Source organism: Orycteropus afer, unplaced genomic scaffold, assembly GCF_000298275.1.
Source record: "Orycteropus afer afer isolate SDZICR_OR568_19922 unplaced genomic scaffold, OryAfe1.0 scaffold00151, whole genome shotgun sequence".
Lineage (NCBI taxonomy): Eukaryota > Metazoa > Chordata > Mammalia > Tubulidentata > Orycteropodidae > Orycteropus > Orycteropus afer.
In genome coordinates this window covers 6819296-6841516 of record NW_006921738.1, presented here as the reverse complement: position 1 = coordinate 6841516, position 22221 = coordinate 6819296, and the positions used below count along the sequence as shown (strand labels likewise).

Below are 22221 nucleotides of genomic sequence, written 5' to 3'. Positions count from 1 at the left end.
AATCATTCTAAGTGGTATGGTTCTTGCTATTTGAAATGGCAAAGTATAAGGGAAAAGAGAAAGTGGCCCATTTCCTTGTTAATGTGGCATTCAAACAAAACAGAGCAGGTCAACTGGCTGCTGATGGGGACTCTGTACATTTATTCATAATACAAGAGCCATAATTAGGGAGAAAATGTCTCCTTACAGTACCACTGAGTTTGCTAAGCAGGAGTTCCATTTTTCTGTAGGGCATGGTTGGTAAGTGTATCAGGAAATGCTGGAATATGCTCACTGCTCTTTTTTCTTACCCAATGACAAGGCTGATGTGCTGCCAATGGTGGTGCCAATGCTGATGCAAGTACCCCACTAGCTTTCCAAGGGATCCCAATGACAATATTCACTGACTACATTGCTTTTCTCTCCATTTCTACCAATATTACTTGAAACCATGTTCATAGGATAGCTGTTAGAAGAAGCTTGAACACTATTAAGAGACCAAAACAAAACAAAAGTTCTCAAGTCATTCGCCACTGAGTCAGTGCTGACTCGTGGTGACCCCATGTGTGTCAGAGTAAAATCATGTTCCATAGAGTTTTCAGTGGCTGATTTTTTGGAGGTAGATCACCAGAGTTTTCTTCCAAAGCACCTTGGCATGGACTTGAACCTCCAACCTTTCAGTTAGCAGCCAAGGGCTTTAATCATTTGCTCCACTTAGAGAATCCCACATTAGAAAAAGGAGCCATAAAATAAAATTAAATTATAAGGTTAAACCAGATTTAAGGTATTTTGTTGACCATGAGTCTGAATGTTTTTTTCCTTTATGTATCTGTCAATATATTTTTCTATTATATTAAAAGTCCATCTTTTCTTTCATTGTTGCAGGTCATTTTTAGCACCATCATGTGACAAGCTCCCAGAGGGCAGGCCCACAATGTGCCATGTCCATTACAGTAATCCCGACACCTTGCAGGGTGTATGGTACTTGGTAGGCATGTAGAAGTCACTGACTAAATGAATGGACTCCTATAAGTAAGCTTATTTGATCGTTAATAGATATTTTATACCCACAAGGAAATTAGCATCAGTTGGTCAAAACGAGACAATACAACAGACACTAACAAATTGAAACCTTCCCTCTTACCTCAACGTTACTGTTTCGAATCATCTGAATCTTAGGACACTTTTCAGCTCCAGATGAAATAGCCAACCAGTTTCCTGAGTTCTCTGGAGTTACACAATCTCCTTGAAAAGTACACCTAAAAAAAAAAAAAAAAAAAAGAAAAGAAACCAACAACAAAACAGCAACCCTGCACATGCATTAGTAAAAAGGTTCTCATGCTTGGCTTCAGTACAAAATGCCAGGCTCTGTATAGAGATTATTGATTTTGAACAAGAATAGGAACATGATGCTAAAATCATGAAAAGCAACAAGAAAACAGCAGAGCATTTTTCCATCATGTCTAGGAGAAGAGAACAAATGTAGACAATATGTTGAACTTAGACTCCCAAGCCATCTCTCAAGATGACACAGCCAAATACATCCAAATCACAGCCTCTTATAGATTCTGAAATAAAGAGCTCCCTTCTAGAAAAACCTAGTAAAGAACTAGAAAAGGTTTACACATTGTATAAATGAATTTGCAATTAATTCCCAGAATATTAATCTATTGTGTAATTGTTTTCATTAAAAAAGCTACTATTTTGTGCTTTCAGTCTGATAATGAAATACAAATATTTCAAGGGCAAAGTCTGCCCAAGAACTTGATAAGACAGTCTGTAACCATCTGCTATATAACATTTCTTTAGAAAGATACCAAACTATATCAACAGATACGAATGAAACACTTTCTAGGGCTATGTTCTCACGTCCACGAGCTTGGAGGATGGCCCCAAGTAAGTTTCAAACTGTGGCCAAGGCCAAGTCCTTTGACAGAAGATCAGAAACAGAGGGGCGAGATCATTGGCTTGTTTGGGGTCTGAGTCACTCTAGGCCGTGCTAACTTGGGAACTCTTGCCTCACCAGATGGGTCATCCACTCAAGAAGAAGAACAAACACAAAGTGCCACATTATTTTTTACAAGTGTTGGGTTCTTGTAGACATTTTGTTGAATACTTTCAAGAGAAGAACAAACAGCTCTGGTATCTATGGCTTCTCAAAGCCGAAGGTTACAATGAAGGAGTAGGGGAGAGAACCAGTGACAAAGAATTTTAAAGGAAACTGAAAATACATGAATCATTGATTGAAAAACAAGCAGATGATGACCACATTCAAATGCGGGGAGTCCCTGAGGGGATCTGAGTGGAGTGAGCTGTGGGCCCAAACAACATATTTGACTTCACAGGGGTTTTACTTCGTCTTCCTTTTCTCTCTTTCTCTCACTCTTTTTGTTAAGTGGTGAAAATCTGGGCCCCATTTATCTTTGAGCTCTATGCTAATTTAAATATGGCAAAAATAGAACAGGAAGTCGGGGAGTTTCATTAAACATCACCCCTTCCATAGTACTTCAGTATGTCATCATATTCTGACATTTTGGGGAGCCCTGTTCACAATGCGTGCAGGTGTGTACAAACTTCTCACATCTGTGCCTGTTCCTTCTCCAACATCATAACCACGGGGATTTTCATCAGCAATTCTCCAAAGCCATAAATTCATCTGACCTTTGATGGCTAGCTTGTCCGTCACGGACATTAAGTTCAAATTAAACTGCCTCTCAATGTCAGGGAGGGTTTGCAATGGAGGGACAAGGACTGCTGGATGGAAGAACAGAGAGTGACAAGGCTGGCTCTTTATTTTGTATCTGGAACAGATTACGACTCTGTCAAAATACTACCTGCCTTTCATGGGCACTGTGGTTTGGCATAAACACTTCCTTTGCCTATAAGAGAAAGAAAGAAAAAAAAAAAAAAAAAAAAAGCCAGTTCAACGGAGACTGGAGCACAAATATTTTTGTAGGCTCTTAATGCTGCCTGGGAGTCAAGGCCTAAGGCTGCCAAAAAAACAAGTGTAAAATATTTCATACAAACAGTGCTACAATTCGCCAATTTGTAGGCAGAAAACAGTAGTGCCACTGAGTTAGCACTCCGTTTTCTGAACTCCCATAGCATTTCTTGTCGGAACCACACATTTTGGTATTTAATCATATGCTGCCTTGAATTACAACTTCACTGTTTCATATGTCTATGTCATTTCTCCCCAAGTAAGCTCTAAGCTCCTCAAAGGAAGGAAGAACGTCTTTAATATTTTTTCAGCAAATCCTTCAGTGTCTGGCAGCATGATATGCAAATACTAGGGTTTCAATAAACAGTTGTGAATGAATGGATGAACTATGAAATCTCTATAGGTCCTTTTTGTTTGGTGATTTTTCTTTCTAGAGTTTCTTTATGATTTGTGTCTGACTCCACCTTATAGTACGGAATCCCTGGGTGGTGCAAATGGTTAAGCACTCAACTACGAGCTGAAATTTTGGCTGTTTGAACCCACCCAGAGGCACCTTGAAAGGCCTGGTGATCTGCTTCCAAAAGGTCACAGGCTTGAAAACCCCGTGGAGCAGTTCTACTCTGCATATAGGGGCACTGTGAGTTGGAATTGACTCAATGACAACTACGAACAACCACCTTATAGTAAAGCCTTATAGTAAAGAGACCAATTTTAACATAAGCTGAAAGTTAGAAACTGAGGCTAGAAGGATCAAATAAGAAGTCGAGGTTTTCAGCTTATCTTTTGAAAGAGAGAGAGAAGTAAATACAAGATGAATCCTTCAATTCCTACTTTGCATAAGGTCAGAATGAAATCCAATCATATTTAGGAACTAAACGTGATGTATAAAACACCTCTGAAATTCTCATCTCCTATTCCTTGCCTCTTGTTAGTAAAAAACAGAAAACAAAACAACCCCCCCCTCAAAAAAAACCGTGACACCAAGTATGTATAACCAGATGGTCAACCAACAACAGTATCTTATTACTTCTCAAATATTGCAGATTATAATGTCTTCATGACAGCACACTACCCACACATTCCAATTTCTTAAGGATGAGAAGAATTTATTACAGCTCCCATATTTTAGTAAACAAATCCAATTAGTTTGAAATAATTCCTTTGAAAGCTATTACTCTTATCCTTATGGATCAAGAAAAGCAATGGTCATGTACATGAACAGTGAAGCCACTGCCCAAGTAAAATTTCATTGTTGGACATGACTCTTGGTGATGCTGAGCCCTCAGTGAGACATTTTCAGGCTGATTTCTTAACTGGCTTCATTTCAATTTCCTAAAGCCATGGATAAGAGCAAAATTGAATTCGGATTAGAATAAGCGCATTCTGGCGAAAATAGCAGAGATACCTTTGCTTTCCTGACCTCATGCTATTTCTTTTGCCTCATCCTCTTCTGAGGGTCTATGCAAAAGCACTAAGACTCCCATGCAGTAGTTTATTTTTCTAGTCCTCATTTCCAGTTAGATCTCAAGACTACACTATAAGGCCAACATGCAGACACAAGCTTATTTGTAAATTAGAAAGTAGAACCTACTCAAATGCAAAGAAAAGATTGCCTGAAGAAAAAACAGCAACAAAAAAGCCAGAGTTAATTGGGGGGTGGGGTGGGGGAAGCTTTCCTTAGGTGAAAAATAACGTACATGGAAACAATTAGGTGAATGAAATGATTTAAGAAGGCTTACTCTTACTAGTTTTCTATAAAATTTCCTGTAGAGCTAATTTATTCAAAATAACAATAGAGTCCAAAGTTGCCACTCAACTACATAACTAGTTGTACGTCCTCCTCCTCTCTCCTCTTTCCACATACCCTACAATTCACAAAAAGAGATGTTCCAAACCTACCTAGGCCACAGCTCATGAACAGAGAGGTTCCAAACACCTGTTCCTGAGTTTGCTATCTAAAATTGAGAAAGTATTTTCATCCAGTAGCACTTCCTAAGCTAGTTCACGGAAACCTATGTAACCCATAACATCTCTGAATAACCTACTTTGCCAACCACTGGCATGCACGAGGCCTTGGCTCAGTGCCAGGAGTTGTCTGCATGTTTACAGTTAGTTAGTCCTTGCCTACTGCTGCCTACAACAACCCTGGAAGGCAGGAGCTACAATTATCCCCATTCTATAGAGGATGAAACAGGCACAGAGAAGTGCAAAACACACCAAGGTCATGCAGTTGGAAAGTGGCAGAAGTCTGGCTTCAGAGCCATGTGCTTGGCCATTCAGCTGAAGGGCCCCTTATGGGCTCTAACCATCATTTTACCAAAGTGCCCCAGGACAAAGGCATTCAGAGTTCCTCCTGCCTTCCTGGGACCTCAACAGAGGTTGGAGGGTAGGGCTGGGCCAGGACGAGGAGGAAGGGATGGAAACCCCAGAAGCAGGAAGGAGAGAAGATAAAGACAGTCTTTAATTTGAAGAGCGTAGCAAGGATTTGGAAGGGCAACAGAGATGGGGATTTTCAGAGGCCCCAAGTTTTCAACTATCACTGGTCCTGAATACAAACCATCTGATTGGGGATTAAGATTCCAGGAGCCCCCTCCCTAACCCTTGACTTACAAATCTACTGTGTTCTAAAAGTTTGCTTGCTAACCACGTTTGTAATATGGATGGCATTTTTTCTCCATGGAAATAACATTATAAAAGGTAATGCATTTCCAGGTTAGTCTACAAAATCTATTTACCCATAATGTAACTTCGATACCATGTATTTGCAATAAGAGTAGCAGAAACAATGAAATGGCAGCCATTTGCATGCTAGCACTTTTTCTTCTTCTTTACTTATTTGTGGTTCTGCTCAGCTGGTAGTCTGGGAACAGTGCCCAGCTGGATTGACTTTTACATTTATTATTACAGTATCATATTTTTACAGTATTCCTATATTTTTTTAAATGGGCATGGTTTAAATTATTAATTGTTTTTATGACAACGCAAAGAACAGGGAGACCAACTTCTGAAAAGAAAGTAAAGTTTCCAGGCAGGTAAAACAAATGCCCATGGGCTGGGCTGAAGACCTTGAAAATCTGACTCTATTAGACTAGAAATCTCTCAGTAAAAATTTACCACTTACTCAACCTTGAAATAGAAACTCTGAACTCAGAAATGTAGCTTCTACTTCCTGCCACTCGAATTTCATCAGCATCCTCTAATCTAATTGTTCACAAAGAGCAGACAGTCCCTGAAGGAATCTGATAACTAAATATCAAGTAATTGGCTTCAATGTGGGGGTTAGTGCGACCTATTCCAAAGAGTCTACACTGATATAATATCAGAAAACTTCTAACAGGGAAACAATCCCACCTCTCCTGCAGGGAACAGGAAGCTGTGTACACGCTGAGGGAGGGTTTTGCTACAAGAGCATACCAAGGTCTTTTGCTAAGTGACGTGAGACAGATGTCTGCATTTTTAGGAAAGGAACGGAGCCCAAGGGAGGGGACACATGGTCTACAGAATCAGGGGACTTTCATAAAAATTGTCAGTCCACAAGGTAAAAACCTAAATTCTATTGAATAGATGAGAATAGGAAGTCCCAGTGACAAACTAAACTCCAAACTATAGGCTTCCAGAGTCAGGAAAAGGGAATGCTGAAACACAAGACCAATGTAACTTGCTGGAAAAGCTGAAAAATTGGACCTTCATCACTAGAGTTGAAAGTCAATCAACATGATGAAATTGTGCAAATGACAGACAATTTAGAAGTTGTTTTTTCAAAAAACCTAAAACATCTAATGTGTCAGGCAGTGTTCCTTCACATGACTTAATTTATTTGTTCTTCACAACAAGGCTATGAAATAGGTACAATAATTGTTCAAACTCTACAAATGGATGAAACTGAGGCATAAAAACCAAAAAACCAAACCCACTTCCATCGAGTCGATTCTGACTCACAATGACCCTGTAGGACAGAGCAGAACTGCCCCATAGGGTTTCCAAGGATGTAAATCTTTACGGAAACAACTGCCACATTTTTCTCCGGCAGAGCAGCTGGCGTGTTCCAACTGCCAACTTTTTGGTTAGCAGCCCAACGCTTTAACCACAGTGCCACCAGAGCTCCTAACTGAGGCATTGAAGGCTCCTAGTGCATCTCCAAGGTCACAGTTAGTAACTGGAAGAGCTGAGATACAAACCCAGGCAGTCTGCCTTTAAAAGTCCATGGTCCTATCTACTTCCTTATATTACCTCTCAAAAGAGGTAACATTTACTAAGCCTTCCTCTGGGCCAGACATCGTCCCTAGTACTTGCCATGTTTTAACTCATTAAACTTCATAACTACCTCATGAAGTGGGTCACTACTGTTACCATTCTCATTTTAGAGAGGAGAAAACTGACCCTATAGGACAAAGTAGAACTGCCCCATAGGGTTCCCAAGGCTGGAATCTTTATGGAAACAGACTGCCTCATCTTTGTCCCATGGAGTGGTTGGTGCTTGTAGAAATGGTTGGTGTGTTCGCACCAAAGACCACTTGGTTAGCAGCCAAGTGCTAACTACTGTACCAGGGCTCCTCAAACTGAAGTAGTGAGAGGTTAAATAGTATGGTGTTGAATGCCAGCAGTCTGGCACTGGCATCTATATTCTTATTATTGTGCCAAATTGCTGAAAATTTTCAAAGATTTCCAGGCCACGTAAGAAAATACAGTTTAGTCCATTTCTAAGCATCTCTCAAAGTGTGTTTTTGAGTGTTAATATTAAAATAGGGTTCTAATACCATGAAGTTTGGGAAATACTAGTTCAACAAAATTAAACAAGTTTCTCTGCTGTAGGACTTCTCATGCTGATGTGCTTTGTGACTTTCTAAGATAGGAACAAATGACATAATGTCTTCTAACTTTTTTTTTTTTTTAATTTTTTTTAAGGATGTTCCTAAGAGATTAGAAGTTCTAGTCACACACATTGGAAAACAGAACTTTATCTCGGTTAAGGAGCTCTAGTGGTGTATTGGTTAAGGCATTTGGCTGCTAACCAAAAAGTCGATGGTTCAAACCCACCAGCTGCTCCAAGGAAGAAAAATGGGGCAGTTTGCTTTCATAAAGATTTACAGCTTTTGCAACCCAATGGGGGTCACTATGTGTTGGAAGCAACTTGATGGCAGTGAGGTTTTTGTGGTTTTTTTTTTTTTTTTTTTTTAATATTAGTTAATGAACAATAGTCCGCATGGCAGATCAAGTAAGGAAATTTTGGTCTTTTTTGACTCTTCTCAATGCTCACACCCAACTAATCATGACCTGTTAATTCTAAGTGTTGCTCTAAGCTATGCTCTTCATTCCATCTTAGTCCATCATCCCTTACCTGGGCAATGCTGCAGCCTCTGACTGGTCTTCCCTCTTTCTATGCCCAGTCCCTCTAATCAACTGCCATATTGACATCTAGGCCATTCTCAAGCACAGAGCTGATCATGTCACCTCCCTGCTTCAGAACTGTTAACAGCTCTTGCTCATTTACAACAAACTCCTCTGCCTGCAAGTGGGTCTCTTCATGACCTGGAACCTACAACACACATTTTCATGCTCATCTCTTTACCCCTATACTTTAGGATCTAGCTCCTGGCTTCTTCTCCAAACTCATCATTAATTAATTGTGGATTGATGAGTCCATCACACTGTCTAGACTGCAAGCTCCTAAGGTCTCAGATCCCTGATGTTGACATAGATCCTGGTGGAAGATAGGTGTTTCATAAATGCTCGCAATGCTCTTGCACACACCATTCTCACTGCCTGGAATGCAGTAAGATGTTCAACATTCAACACTTGCTGAAATTGTACCCCTTCTTCAAGGTCTGGTTCAGCGTCACCTCCTCCGTGATGTTTGCACAGCCTCTAGGCAAAGGTGGTCACTTCCTCCTTTAGGCTTTGATGGCACCTGTATTACACATGTATTCAGCACACCACTTTGTTGCTGATTGCCTCCCTCTCTGACTGGACGGTAAGTCCCACAAGGTAAAGGCCCATCTCATTCACTTTAGCACCTCCTGGGCCTAGCACTGTACTTGGTATTCATTCTACAAATATTTGCTGAGAGGCCACCATGTACCAAACACTGTACTGAGCACTGGGGAGACATTGATATATAAGTCAGTTAGAGTTTCTTTCTTAATAAACTCAAATTCCAGCAAGGCACAAAGACAAAAACCAAATAAGCAGACAAAAATTCAAAATAATTCTAAATTGAGGTAAGCCTTCTGCAGAAACCAAAGGCACTGGACTGAGAGAGCTACTTTAGACAGGTTAGTCAAGAAAGATAACATTTCATCTCAGAGCTCAAGGATGAGAAAGATCTAACTATGTCAAGAGTAGTGGGATAAGCATTCCAGACAGAGGGAACAGCATGTGCAAAGACCTTACAGCTTAGTTTTTGTAAGGAACTGAGTCAAGACCAGCATGGCTGGAACTTAGTGAAAGAAGAGGAGAGTGGGCCTGCCACTTACAAACTGGTGACCTTGGAAAGTCCATATACCCTCTCTGAATCTTACTTCTCCACCTGCAAAATTAGTAATAGTAGTTTCCACCTTATGGAGTTATTATAAAAATGTAATTCTCGTTTAAGTGTTTACAGTAATGCCTCAGCAAATATTAGTTGATGTTGTTGTTGTTATTACTATCAGTACATGGGCAAGTGAAATGGGGAATTTAGGCCATAATTTGGAATATATAAGCCAAACAAATGCAAAATGGTAGTGATGAGAAGAGAGCTCTGGTAGCGTAGTGCCTAAGGCACTTGACTGCTAACCAGAAGGCTGGCAGTTCAAACCCATCAGCCACTCCTCGGAAGGAAGATGGGGCAATCTACTTCCGTAGTGATACTGCCTCGGAAATCCAAGGAGGGGTCACTATGAGTAGGGTCCGACTCGACAGCACATAACAACAACAACAACAATGATGAGAAAGGGAATTGAGTGATTAAATTTAACCAGACTGGGTATTTGTATTCCTCACACACACCAGGTCAAAATTCAACATGCATTTTCTAGCTAAGGAGATAGACACAGCTTTTGAAGATTCTTAAACACCATGCTCCCTCCCCCCAAAACTAAAGGGTTCTTTGAGGTCTCCCTACACTGTGAGCACCAGCTATTAGCTGACTTTCCACGGTATACTGAAATTATTTGTTCAGTGCCTGCTTCCCACACAAACCTGTGAGCTTCTGCAGGGCAGACCTCATTCATCTCTGTTTCCCCAGGGCCTAGTACAGGGCCTGGCCCACGGCTGGGATTCAACAAAAGCCAGCTGAATTGGATAGAGAATTAAAGTGACTAAATTCTTGTCTGTGTCTCCATGATACCAGCATAAGTTGTTTCATTGATTTTTGTTCACTGCGTTGGCCTGTTAACAGGCGTGGTGGAAAACCAGCCTTTGTCTTGAAACTTTGAGCTATTTAACACACATAAAACACATTTGCAGACTGAAACACTCACACAAAAGGAATCTACGGCCTTCACCCTATGTTGTTCTTTTGTGAGTGATGACTGTACTAAAAGTTGGTATTTTTATTTCTAAATGCAAAACATGGATTGAAGAACTTAGGGGAGGCATTTTTTTTCATAGGTAGCATGGAAGTGACAATGGGAAAATGATGTCTGTTCAATGAGGATGATCCCACACATTCCCTGTATAATTAAGGGGCACATTCCTTAACCTCTCTGGGTCTCAATGCCCCACCGGTAAACAGGTGGCAATAATATGGAAACCCCATTCTCCTGAGAGCAATATTAAAACCCACGCTTGGCATAACAGAAATGGCACACACTCAATCCGACAGAATAAAAGCATGCAGAGTTGAACATTACAAAAGCAATAAAGGAAAGACTTGTAGGAAGGCTTCGAATGAGGATCTGAACATTGTGTTAGAATGTGGAGGAGTTGCTAGGAACAGGACAAATACTAGGTCCCAAAGACAAGTAAAAACATTTGGAGAATTTTTTAAAAGCCAATCAATACATATTTATGAAAGTGCACTCTGGCTGAGATAAGGTCATTCCAAAAAAATCTATTCCATTAAAACATATATTTACTAAAAGGGGTGCTCCTAATGGTACTTGTTCAAAGTCAGGGAGCATAATTAAAGAGATGGTGCTGATAAGTACTTTGGATGCTGAGGTCTGAGGACCTCAGTTCCCGACTCTACCAAACAAAAGCTGACTTCTGAGCAAGGTGGGCATTCTCCTGTGACAGCCATCATCAAGTATCTGGGATACCAAGGATGGAGCTGTACCCCTTAATATTTTTATTCCCTCTCTACTTTCTGCTTTGAAAAAAGTGGGATTTATTCATAGCTCCCCAAACAACTGATAAAGGGAGTAAAGGGCCAGGGGGTTTCAACCAAGACCCCTCTCTAATGTGAGAAGGGCCCCAACCCCTTCCAGCATTCTCAGCAACTCAGATGCTTATGTTCAGCCTCTGCCTGGGTAATTCAGTCATGCCCTAAGGCCCGAATAACATATTCTTTGCTCCCCACTGTTTCCACCCCACAGACAGTTGTCCTACTTGCTTCTACACAATTAGTTGGCACAATAGGGTCCTCACACAAGAAGGAGGGGCCACCCCAAATCCCATTATTATCATTACTGCTGTCATTAGAGCCGCACTGGACCATAAAGGAGTGTCAATGCACAGCCTTCAAGCTTGAGATCTGCACAAGGACAAATCAGGGATTGGAGAAAAGGAGGAACAACAGCAGAGTTAGAACGATCTTCCTTCTGAGGAGTGCCTTCCTGGGCACTTATAAACTATGAAAGGTGACAGCTCCAAAGCTTAACATGTCCCTTCAGGTCTCAGACATCATGTCTCAGACATCACCTTCTCAGCAAGGCTTTCCACAACCATCCTATTTAAAATTGTAACCTCCCTTGCCTCCATCCTAGTTCTCTGCTACTCCTTCTCTCTTTTCTTTTTCTTCATGACATTGGTCACATCTGACATGCTCTCCATTTCCTTATTTACTTTTGCAACATTGGTCTTCCCTCACTAGAATGACCTCCATGAGGGCAAGGATTTGAATCTGTGTTGTTCACTACGAGTGATTAGAACTGTGTCTACAACATGCTGTTGTTGTTAGACGCTATGGAGTCAGCCCAACTCATGGAGACCTCCTACAGAATGAACACTGCCCAATCCCGTGCCATTAGTTGTGGATCAGACCACTGTGACATACAGGGTTTTCAATGGTTGATTTTCAGAAGTAGATCTCTAGGCCTTTTCTTCTTATTCTATTGCAGTCTAGAAGCTCTGCTGAAAGTAGTTCAGCATCATGCCCAACATGCAAGCCTCTACTGACAGACAGGTAGTGACTGCACTTGAGGTGCACTGGCCAGAAACTGAACCCAAGACTCCAACATGGGAGGCAGAATTTCTACCACTGAACCACCATGACCCCTCTTGACATATACTAAACCAAAAACCAAACTCACTGCCGTCGAGTTGGATGTGACTCATAGTGACCCCTCCTTGGGTTTCCAAGGCGGTATCACTACAGAAGTAGATTGCCCAGTCTTCCTTCTGAGGAGTGGCTGGTTAGCAGTCAAGTGCCTTAGGCACTAAGCCACCAGAGCTCCCTGACATATACTAGATGCTCCATAAACATCTGTTGAATTAAGGTAGAAGTTTCTATAACTCTGGTCAGCCTGAGTTCTATTGTCTTTTTTATGCATATCAGTCATGGACAAAGGGTCCATTTGGGCCATTTGTTCCAGGCTCTCCCTTGTCTTCCCATGCCATAAGAGATAATGTGTCTTTTTTTATTTCTCTTCCCTTTCACTAGAAAGGGCATGTGCTGGGGAACGGTACTGGCTTGGGAGTTAGAGCTAAGTCTAGATCTGAATCCTGGTTGAACTACTTATGCAACCTGTGATAGGCAGAATAATGATGCTCCAAATATGTCTACTTCCTAATCCCCAGGATCTGTGAACATGTTACCTTATACGGCAAATGGGACTCTGCAAATTTGATTAAGTCAAAGATTTTGAGATGGGGAGATTATCCTGGATTATTCAGATAGGTCCAATGTAACATAAGGTCCTTTTAAAAGTGGAAAGAGAGCCAGAGTCAGGGAAGGAGATGTGATAATGGAAGCAGGGATCAGAGTTAAAAAGATTTGAAGATGCTATGCTGCTGCCTTTGAAAATGGAGAAAGGGGTCATGAACCAAGGAATACAGGTAGCCTGGAGAATCTGGAAAAGGCAGGGAAATGAATTCTCCCATACAGCCTCCAGAAAAACACAGTCTTGCTAACGTTTTGATTTTAGTCTAGTGAAACTCATTTCAGACTTCTGACTTCCAGAATTGTAAGATAATTAATTTATGTTGTTTTAATCCACTAAATTTGTTATAGCAGCAATAGGAAACTAATATAAAACCTTACCCTGTTTTCTTCCCTATAAGGTGGAGATTGTTAAAGTACTAACTTCATAGGGTATTGGGAAGACTAAACGAAGTATGGGATGGAATGTGCAGGACACAGTGTTTGGAGCATGATAAGCATATTATCCATTCATGCAGACCCTGTCTCCTGGCCTGGCTTGGACTCAGGACAGGCTTCCTGTGGAAGAGGCATTGGAACTGTGTTCTGAGGGACAAGTGGGAACACCCCTACTGGACTCCTCTGTTGAAAAACCATCAGTGACCTTCCTACTGCATACTGCCCCCCTCTCACAGACCAGACTGAGCAACACAGGATTTGAAAGAATATGGCAATGGTTTACTGTGCACCATGGATTGTCTTGGTCAACTTCTAGGGCAATCACAGTGTAGGATTAAATACTGGCCTTGAGGAGGCTTGAGGTTGAGTCTTTCTTGGAGGAGAAGGGGAAGGCAAAGAACTGAGATGTGCCCATAAACAAAGCATTTAGCTCTTTTTGTTGGTTTGTTACTCTGGGGCATGGGAGACAATAATATTTAATGCCCAGATTTCAGTTTTCCTCTTTCATGTTAAAAATTCCCTCCTCTTACTCTCAGCCCTTCAAAAAAGTCTGATAGAAAGTCTGGCTGCAGAGCCCTATTGTTAGGCCAAGTTGAAGAAAAACTATTTCTTTCCCAATCTCATGTGTAGAAGCCCAACAGCATCTGAAGACCAAAAACAGCTTCCAGGGGCTGCTTTAAGGTCCTTCCACTGCCAACATGGAAGAAACATGCAGAAGATGGAGGAAGAAGAAATGTTAGATTTATGCAAATAACTGAGGGAGTATACATATATCTTATAATTAGCATTCATGAGGACCTCGTCCCTACCATGTGCAGGGTGGATCCCATAAGGGATGGGGTAATAAAGACAAATATGGCCTTTCCTACATGGCCCTTTGCCTAAGGAGGGTCCAGCCTTGGTTGGAAGAGGTGGGGAGGTACACAAAATTGGGAGAAATAGCTGCCAAGTAGATGACTCAGGAAGAGATGTGAGATAAACATACTCTTTCCAAAATGTCCTGGAAGAAAGTAAGCCTGGGAAGGAGTGGGAGTGGAGAGTGTGGTACAACTAACACTTGGATTAAAGCAGCTCATCTTCTACACTGCCTTCAAGATCATCTTTTTCAAACAAATATGATCATGTCAGTCCCCGACAAAGAACCCTTTCATGAGTTCCCAGCAAAACAAAAACAAACCAAACCCATTGCTATCAAGTCAATTCTGACTTATAGTGACCCTACAGGACAGAGTAGAACTGCCCTACAGGGTTTCCAAGGCTGTTTTGTTTACTGAAGCAGACCGCCACATCTTTCTGCCATGAAGCGGCTGGTGGATTCCAACCATCAGCCTTTCAGTTAGCAGCTGAACATATCACCACTGTGCCACCAGGGCTCCTGGAGTCCCCAGCACCCACTAACAAAGTCCAAAGTCAAAGCCCTTCACTTTTTTGCTTCTGCTCATCTTCTTGTCCATTTTTCTCATTCTGGAGCCAGCGTTCTACAATGTAATTCAATTTGCCCTTCCCTAAACAGACCTCTTCCTTTGCTCGTTCTTCTGACTGAAAGGTCTTGTCCACTGGGATCCCACCTGCTCTTCCCTTGGTAATATGCTACTCAGGCTCCAAGGCCTAATTTTAATGCCATCTTCTCTGCGATGTCTTTCCCAACTCCAGAGACAACTAACGGCTCCCTCCTCTGGGCTCCCACCATAATAATAGCTAACCTCTAGGACTTTGCGTGCATTATCTCATTTAATTCTCTCAGCAACTCTATTTGATACTTTTATTAACCTTGCTTTACAGAAAAGGAGATTTGGCATGGAGAACGTGAGAAACTTGCAGTTCACACAAAAAGCCTGGAGTTGATCCCAAGCAAGCTGCTTCCAGACCCTGTGCTCTCCCTTCCTATGCTGGACGACTGCTCATGCTGTGAAGGCAGAGAAGTCTACTCACTAATACGTCCCAAACAAGCTACCCCTCCAACATTCTTGTTCAGTAACAGCACCTCTGTCCACCTTGCCACCCAAATCAGATGCCTGGACTCTTTGCCCTATATTCTCAACACCAAAGTCACGTTGGTGCTGGTAAAAAAAGTGGTCACTCACCTACTATACTCTGAGACTTAGCTGTGGCATCTCTTGGAGCCCTTCTCCATAACACTCAGGTCTTCATCCCTAGGGCTCAGACCTAGTGTCTACTCTTAGAACCTAGAATATAGTAAGAATCCAGTATATGTTTGGCTACCACATTTTTATTTCTTTTGTGAGGGCTGAGATCAACGAAGGAAGAATACATCTTCCAGAAAAACGGTGGCCACCTTGATATTTTATTTTTCATTTTATGGCCCTATTTTTAGTGTGCCAGATTCAAGAGGGAATCCAATTAATCACCAAGTCCTGTCAATTCCATCTTCCAAGTAGCTCTTGAATCCACCTACTTCTTTCCATCTCCACTACAATCACTATAATTCAGTCCCTAGCGTCTTGCTAGTTTATAACCACTTTCTAACTGATCTGCTGGCTTCCTATGGTGTCCCCTCCTCTCCATTCTGCATCCCAGAGTGCTTGTTCTGAAACACACGTCTGATCTGGTCACTCTTCTAATGAAAGCCATGCAATGGCTTCCCAGGTCCTCCCTGCAAAATCCACATTCTTATGCAAGGCTCCTCTGACCCTTCCTCACCTGCCCCTGCTACCGTGCTGCCCCCTTCTCCCAACACTCCTCGACTGTACTGTACACACCATCACCTGTCCATACTAAGCCTCAGTCTACGCTCTCCTGTACCTCCTCAGCCAGTTTCTTTTGCTTCCTCTTACCCAAGCCTGTACTTCCTCTATGCTAGCCCTTGTTCTTGGCAGCTGTCATCAAGTCAGCCCTCAACTCATGGTGACCCCATGCATGGCAGGATTGGTCTGTTGTGATTCACAGGGGGTTTTTTGGCTGATTTTCAGAAGTAAATCTCTAGGTGTTTCTTCCTAGTCCATCTTAGTCTGGAAACTCCCCTGAAACCCATGTAGCATCACAGCAACATGCAAGCTGCTTCAGGAGTACTGGCTGGGAATTGAACCTGGGCCTCCCACATGGAAGGTGAGAATTCTACCTCTGAACTACCACTGCCCCCTTGCAAGCCCTTATTACGCTCATCTCCTTTAGTTATTAGTAGACTGGATTATTGTTCCCAATTCTTCAGTCCTAGAATTATATTCACGTCCTCTACCAGGTCGCTTTGCAGGGCCTCTCATTAGAGCAGGTGGAGTATATTTCCCCACCACACTGCTGGTAGGCTTGGCTATGTGGCTTGCTTTGCCAATGAAATACCAGCAAATGTGATATGAGCAGAGGCTTTGAATATGTTGCATAGTTTAGCTTGTTCTCTTATGCTCCTGCTATCTTCCTTGAGAAGAGGACATGAACAATGAGAGGGATGTGAAGCCAACCTGAACTCAACCTGCAGCTTCCCATAGAGCCTCCTCAGCTGATAGGGAGACCCATGAGCAAGAAAAAGAAATGTAAATAAATACTCATTCTTGTAAGTCTCTAAAAATTTGGGAGTTGTTTGTTACACATTATTGGAGCTGAAACCTGACTGATAAGCTTGCCTATATCGATACCTCACTAGATTGCAAGCTCCATGAAGGCAAGAAAGTCCTGTATCCCTAGAACTTAGCTTAGGGCTTAACACATTGTAGGAGCCCAATGGTATTCTTGGCAAACAGTTAATGTATTCAGCCGCTAACTGGAAGGTTGGAGATTCAAGTCCACCCAAAAGTCCCTTCGAACAAAAGACCTGGCAATTGACTTTCCAAAAAACAGCCACTGAAAGCTCTATGGAGCACAGTTCTACTCTGACACACAGGGTTGCCATGAACTGGAAGCAACTCGATGGCAACTGGTTAGGTGCTCAATAAATATTTGTTGATTGGATTAACATGGAACAAACGAATGCTGGCCATTCTAGTTAGCAAGTCAATTCCTTCAGGCCAAGAATGGCATCTGATTTCTCTCAACAGCACCTGGCTAACTCACTTTCCATGTTGAGCTCTTGGTAAGCACTCACTAAATATTTGTTGAAATTGATTTAATTGAATTTTGGGGGCTGGCTTGTGAATCAGTCCTTAATTCATGACATTGTTTCCATGGGAAAATGCATTCTGGGTGCCAAAGAAACTTGCAAATGAACTTCTGGAACCTCATCCGCTCATTGGTTCAGGATTGCCAGTTTTGTGGAAATCCATAACTGAACACATGTGCTATGCTTTGCAATATGGGAAAAACTGAGAAACTGCTTCCAAACCCAAGATATTCAGCCTGCAAAAATTCACTTTCCACCCACACAGACAAATTCAGCACAGGTTGGATCTGAGGTTCCAACAATAAAATACTAGACTTTTTCGAGCTCATTGTTTATTTAATTGCTTTTTATCTGCTTATACTAGATGCCTATTCTTAACACCCGATCAAAAGGAAATTCAGATAATTTTCTTGCCTCCCCCCACCATCCACTTTCTAGACACATATGCAAGGAAGCTCAACCTTCCCAACAACAACAACAAAAAATAAATTATTTTTCTAAATAAATCTGTGACATTTAAAATAAACACAGTGGGATGTTCTACAGTTATAAGAAAACATTCCCCTTTAGAATTCCTAAATTTGAATGGTACTTGGAGCTTAACATGAGTCACAGATCTGAGGCTTAGTTTCATTTCATCTGAGGCAAAAACCAAGGCAGTTTCAAACCAAACGATTTGACATGGCTGTGAAGGGCTATCAGTCCATGACTTGGAATGTTCTGTCATACTTAAGATACAAGTCTCAGCCTGCCATTGACAGAATTTTCCAATCATTCCATCTATTCCATGCATTTCAACATACAATTTTTGAGCACCTACTATGTGCCAAGCACTACTGTACACTCTGAGTAGTGAACAAGACAGACAGGGTCTCTATTCTTATGGAACTTACATTTTTATAAAGCGGAAGGCAGAGAAATAAGATCATTTCAGATAGTGATAGGGCCATGAGGAGAACAAATTACTGATGTCATTGTGAGTGAGGTGGGAGCAACTTAAAATGTGGAAGTCAGGTGGAGATCTAGGACCTGGCAGACAAGAGAACCAGCTATGAAAAGACCTGGGGAAGAACACCCTAGACAAAGGGAAGAAAAAGTATAAAGGCTCTGGGGCAGGAAGAAGCTTGGCATATTCTTAAGTCAAAAGAAAGCCAGTGTGGCTGGAGTAGAACGAACAAGTAAGAGAGTGGCATGAATATAGGATCAGAGAAGTAGTGAAAGGCCAGCTTATGAAAAACCTTGAATACCCTGACAAATGGATGGCCACTGGAGATTTTTAGGTGAGAAATGACAGGATGTGATTTAGATTTTTCAAGGATCACTCTTTTTGGAGAACAGTGGGGTAGGGATAAGAAGGCAAGAGCAGAATTAGGAGAGACAGTTAGTAGGTGTTTGTAGAAGGTCTCCCTATGCCCTCTGGAACTCACAGCCATAAAAACCCTGATCTCCTCAACCTCTTCTCTGATTGTTTCAGCATAGATGCCCTGCTTGTGTCTTACTGCTTCTTCTGGGCAATTCTTCTTCCCTCTCTTCAAAACCTCCCAGGTGTGAAGCTCATGTCACCAGACTACACCATCCAATAATCAATCCTCCTTGTTGCCATCATCGCCACCCCTCCTGATCACTTGTCCTCCTCTTGAATATTGAGTTTCTCATTCTCTCCAACACTGCTTGTTCTTGCATTATTGTCCTTGGTGATTTCAATTTCCACAGAGATGGTTGATCAATCTAATATTCTGATACCTCAGTCCCTTGACCTTCTTTCTCTCAATGAACTTGTCCTCCATCCTTCTTCAGCAATAAAATCAAACTCCAAACCTTGTCATTACCAGGAACTCTACTCCATGACCTCAACTTCAAGCCCCCTACTCCCAACCACTAGCCCCTGCCTTTCAAGTTCCCCAGCTCTAACAATTCTAAAGCTAACTTTTACCTCCAATGCACTGATTTCTACTATCTTCTCACATCCCCACTCCCTTCATGTCCCCACTTCCCTCCTTATCCATCCTAGAGCCTAGGGACCACTATTAAAATGATCATTAAAGTCAATCTTGGCATATACCTGAACCCCCTTGTCCCTTTCTCCCCTCCTGGCAAAGACCCCTAAAAACTAGCTGTTGTCAAGTTGACTCCAATTTATGGTGACCCTATGTGTGTAGAGTAGAATTGTGTTCTGTTTGGTTTTTAATGGCTAATTTCTTCCTTTCTTCCTTCCTTCCTTCCTTCTTCCTTCCTTCCTTCCTTCCTGCTTTCCTTCCTTTCTCTCTCTCTCTCCTCTCTCTCTCTCTTTTCTTTTCTTTCTTTCTTTCTTTAAATTGTGCTGTGGGTGCAAATTTACAGAGCAGAATTTGTTTTACATTCAACAGTTCATGTACATTTGATTTCACACCCCGATTACCATCCCCAACCCTAGCCCACTTCCCTCCCCTCCCTTCCCCGTGACCACCCTTCCCTGTGCCCTTCTTAACTATGTACTCATGTCTGTCCAGCTTTGCTTCCATGTGAATGCTGTCCCTCTGATGCCAACTGCTCCAAGGGGTGTATCTCTGTAGAGTAGGTGGGTGTATCACCCTGAGTTGTCTTTTTACACATAAGTAAGTCTTTTTACTGTTGGGCTGAGGGCCAGTCCTTGGGAGTAAGTCCTCTCCCAGGTCCAAAGTGTATCCCAGGGCCATAGTCTTAGGGTCCCACCAGACTCCACCCAACCAGTAATTGTGGTCATTATTCTATTTTTGAATTTTGTTTCACATTTTCCTCCCATTCTATCCAGGATCTCCAGTTTTGATCCCTTCCCGAGTGGTTAGCATTAATAGCTGGGCACCATCTTGTTCTTCTGGTCTCAAGGTCCATCATATCCTTGGACTAATTGTTTCCAAATGCCCTTGATTTTCTTCACTCTTCTTTGCTTCAGAAGAGTTGTATCTTAGATGGTTTAATGGTTCATTTCTCGTAAGTAGATTGCCAGGCCTTTCTTCCGAGATGCCTCTACCAAATCAAACCTACTGCCATCAAGTCCATTCCAACTCATAGTGACCCCATAGAACAGAGAAGTGCCCCATAGAGTTTCGAAGCTGTAAATTTTTACAGAAGCAGATTGCTTCATCTTTTTCCATGGAGCAGCTGATGGGTTTGAACCACCGACCTTTTGGTTAGCAGTCAAATGCTAGGTAGATTCAAACTTCAATCTTTTGGTTAGCAGTCAAGTATTTTAATCATTTGCACCACCCAGGGACTTTAGTAGAGCCCCAACTCTGGTTAAATCCAATTCTTCTCTACTCTGTACCTGAACCAACAGTGCTAAACATGGTTGAGAAAAGCAAAATCATGCTTACTGCTTTCACTTAAAAAGGAGTTAGGGTGGTGATGTGTTTAAGGGATTGGGCTGCTAACCAAAAGGTCAGTGGTTCAAATCCACCAGCTGCTTTGTGGGAGAAATATGAGGCAGTCTGCTTCCATAAAGGCTTGGAAACTGTCAAGGGAATCTCTGAGTCAGAATAGACCTGATAGCAGTAGGGCAGTGGGTTTGGCTCTCACTTCAAAGGGAAGACCACCAGCCTCAAGTGGGCCCAATACTACCTGGCAACACTTTTTACTTTCTAAATTGGTTCTAGTTCACACCTCTCTTTTCTCTCTTAAACTTCTAATTCTTTCTCCCCATCTTATTCTAACTGTGTCTCAAGTCACTCAACAAGTTATAAGCAATATGAAAAAGCACTACACATCCTTCCACCACCACTTGCTCCTGGCCCATAGTGTTCATTTCTCCCCCTTTACTAAGAATAAACTGTTCATGCCCCGTCTGAGGCTACCCTCATACTGGTATAACAGGTCATGTTTTCTTTCCTCTGCTGAAAGACAACACTTCACTTCTCTCTCGCTCTCTCTCGCTCTCTCTCTCGCTCTCTCTCTCTCTCACTCTCTCTTCTCAATTCAACTCTCTCTCTCCTGTATCATCAGTTTCACTCACTCTACTGGAACTTTCCCAACAGCACAAAAACACATTGTCATTTCATGCATCTTGAAAAATGAAAGTTCTCTGGACTCCACTTTCTCCTCCAGCATCTGCTCCATGTTTCCACTGTCTTTCTCAGCAAAGCTCCTCTAACAAGCCATCTCTGCTCACCATCTTCTTCCCTTCTCATTGCTTCTTGTGGTTGTAAGCACCACTTCACACAAGTGCCTTTGTCACAGTCACCAATGACCACCTGCTAAGTCCAGTAATCAAGTCTCTTCTTCTCTTGCTTGACCTCTTAGTAGCATCCGGCACAGTGGATTGCTCCCTCCTCCTTTCTTCCTTGGCTTCTGGGAGCTCATCCTTTCCAGGTTTCCCTTTTCCCTTTCTAAGCTGCCTCCTCTGCATTTCTTTTCTATTTTCCTTTATCTCCCTGATCCCTAAATATTGCAGCACTTTTTGTCTTCTCAACTATATGCACTCCTTTGTCTAGTCTTAAGACTTCTTTAAGTACCATGTAAACACTACTGTCTCACCCATGCTGGATAGGTTTCAACAGAACTTCCAGACTAGGACAGACTATGAAAAAAGGCCTGGCATTCTACTTATGAGAATTAACCAGTAAAACCCCAATAGGTCACAACAGTATACTGTCTGAAGATGAACCCCTAGGAAGATGAACACCCTTGGCTGGCCATAACAATGGACTCAAATATGGCAATGATTATGAAGGTGATGCAGGACTGGGTCATTTTCATTGTGTTTTATATAGGGTTGCCATGAGTCAGAGCTGACTCGCTTGCAACTAATAACAACAAACAGCGTTCCGGCAAGATGGC

General features: G+C 42.0%; 1 protein-coding gene across 1 annotated transcript in view; it reads right to left on the bottom strand.

Annotated features, from left to right (window-relative positions):
• PLXNC1 (plexin C1) overlaps positions 1 to 22221 on the bottom strand; it is a gene marked incomplete at its 5' end in the record, with an annotated part of 198296 nt that overhangs the window by 108353 nt on the left and 67722 nt on the right. The window contains one exon of the mRNA XM_007946147.1: positions 1124 to 1238. Within this exon, the coding sequence (XP_007944338.1) occupies positions 1124 to 1238 (115 nt within the window). The remainder of the gene's footprint in view (positions 1 to 1123; positions 1239 to 22221) is intronic.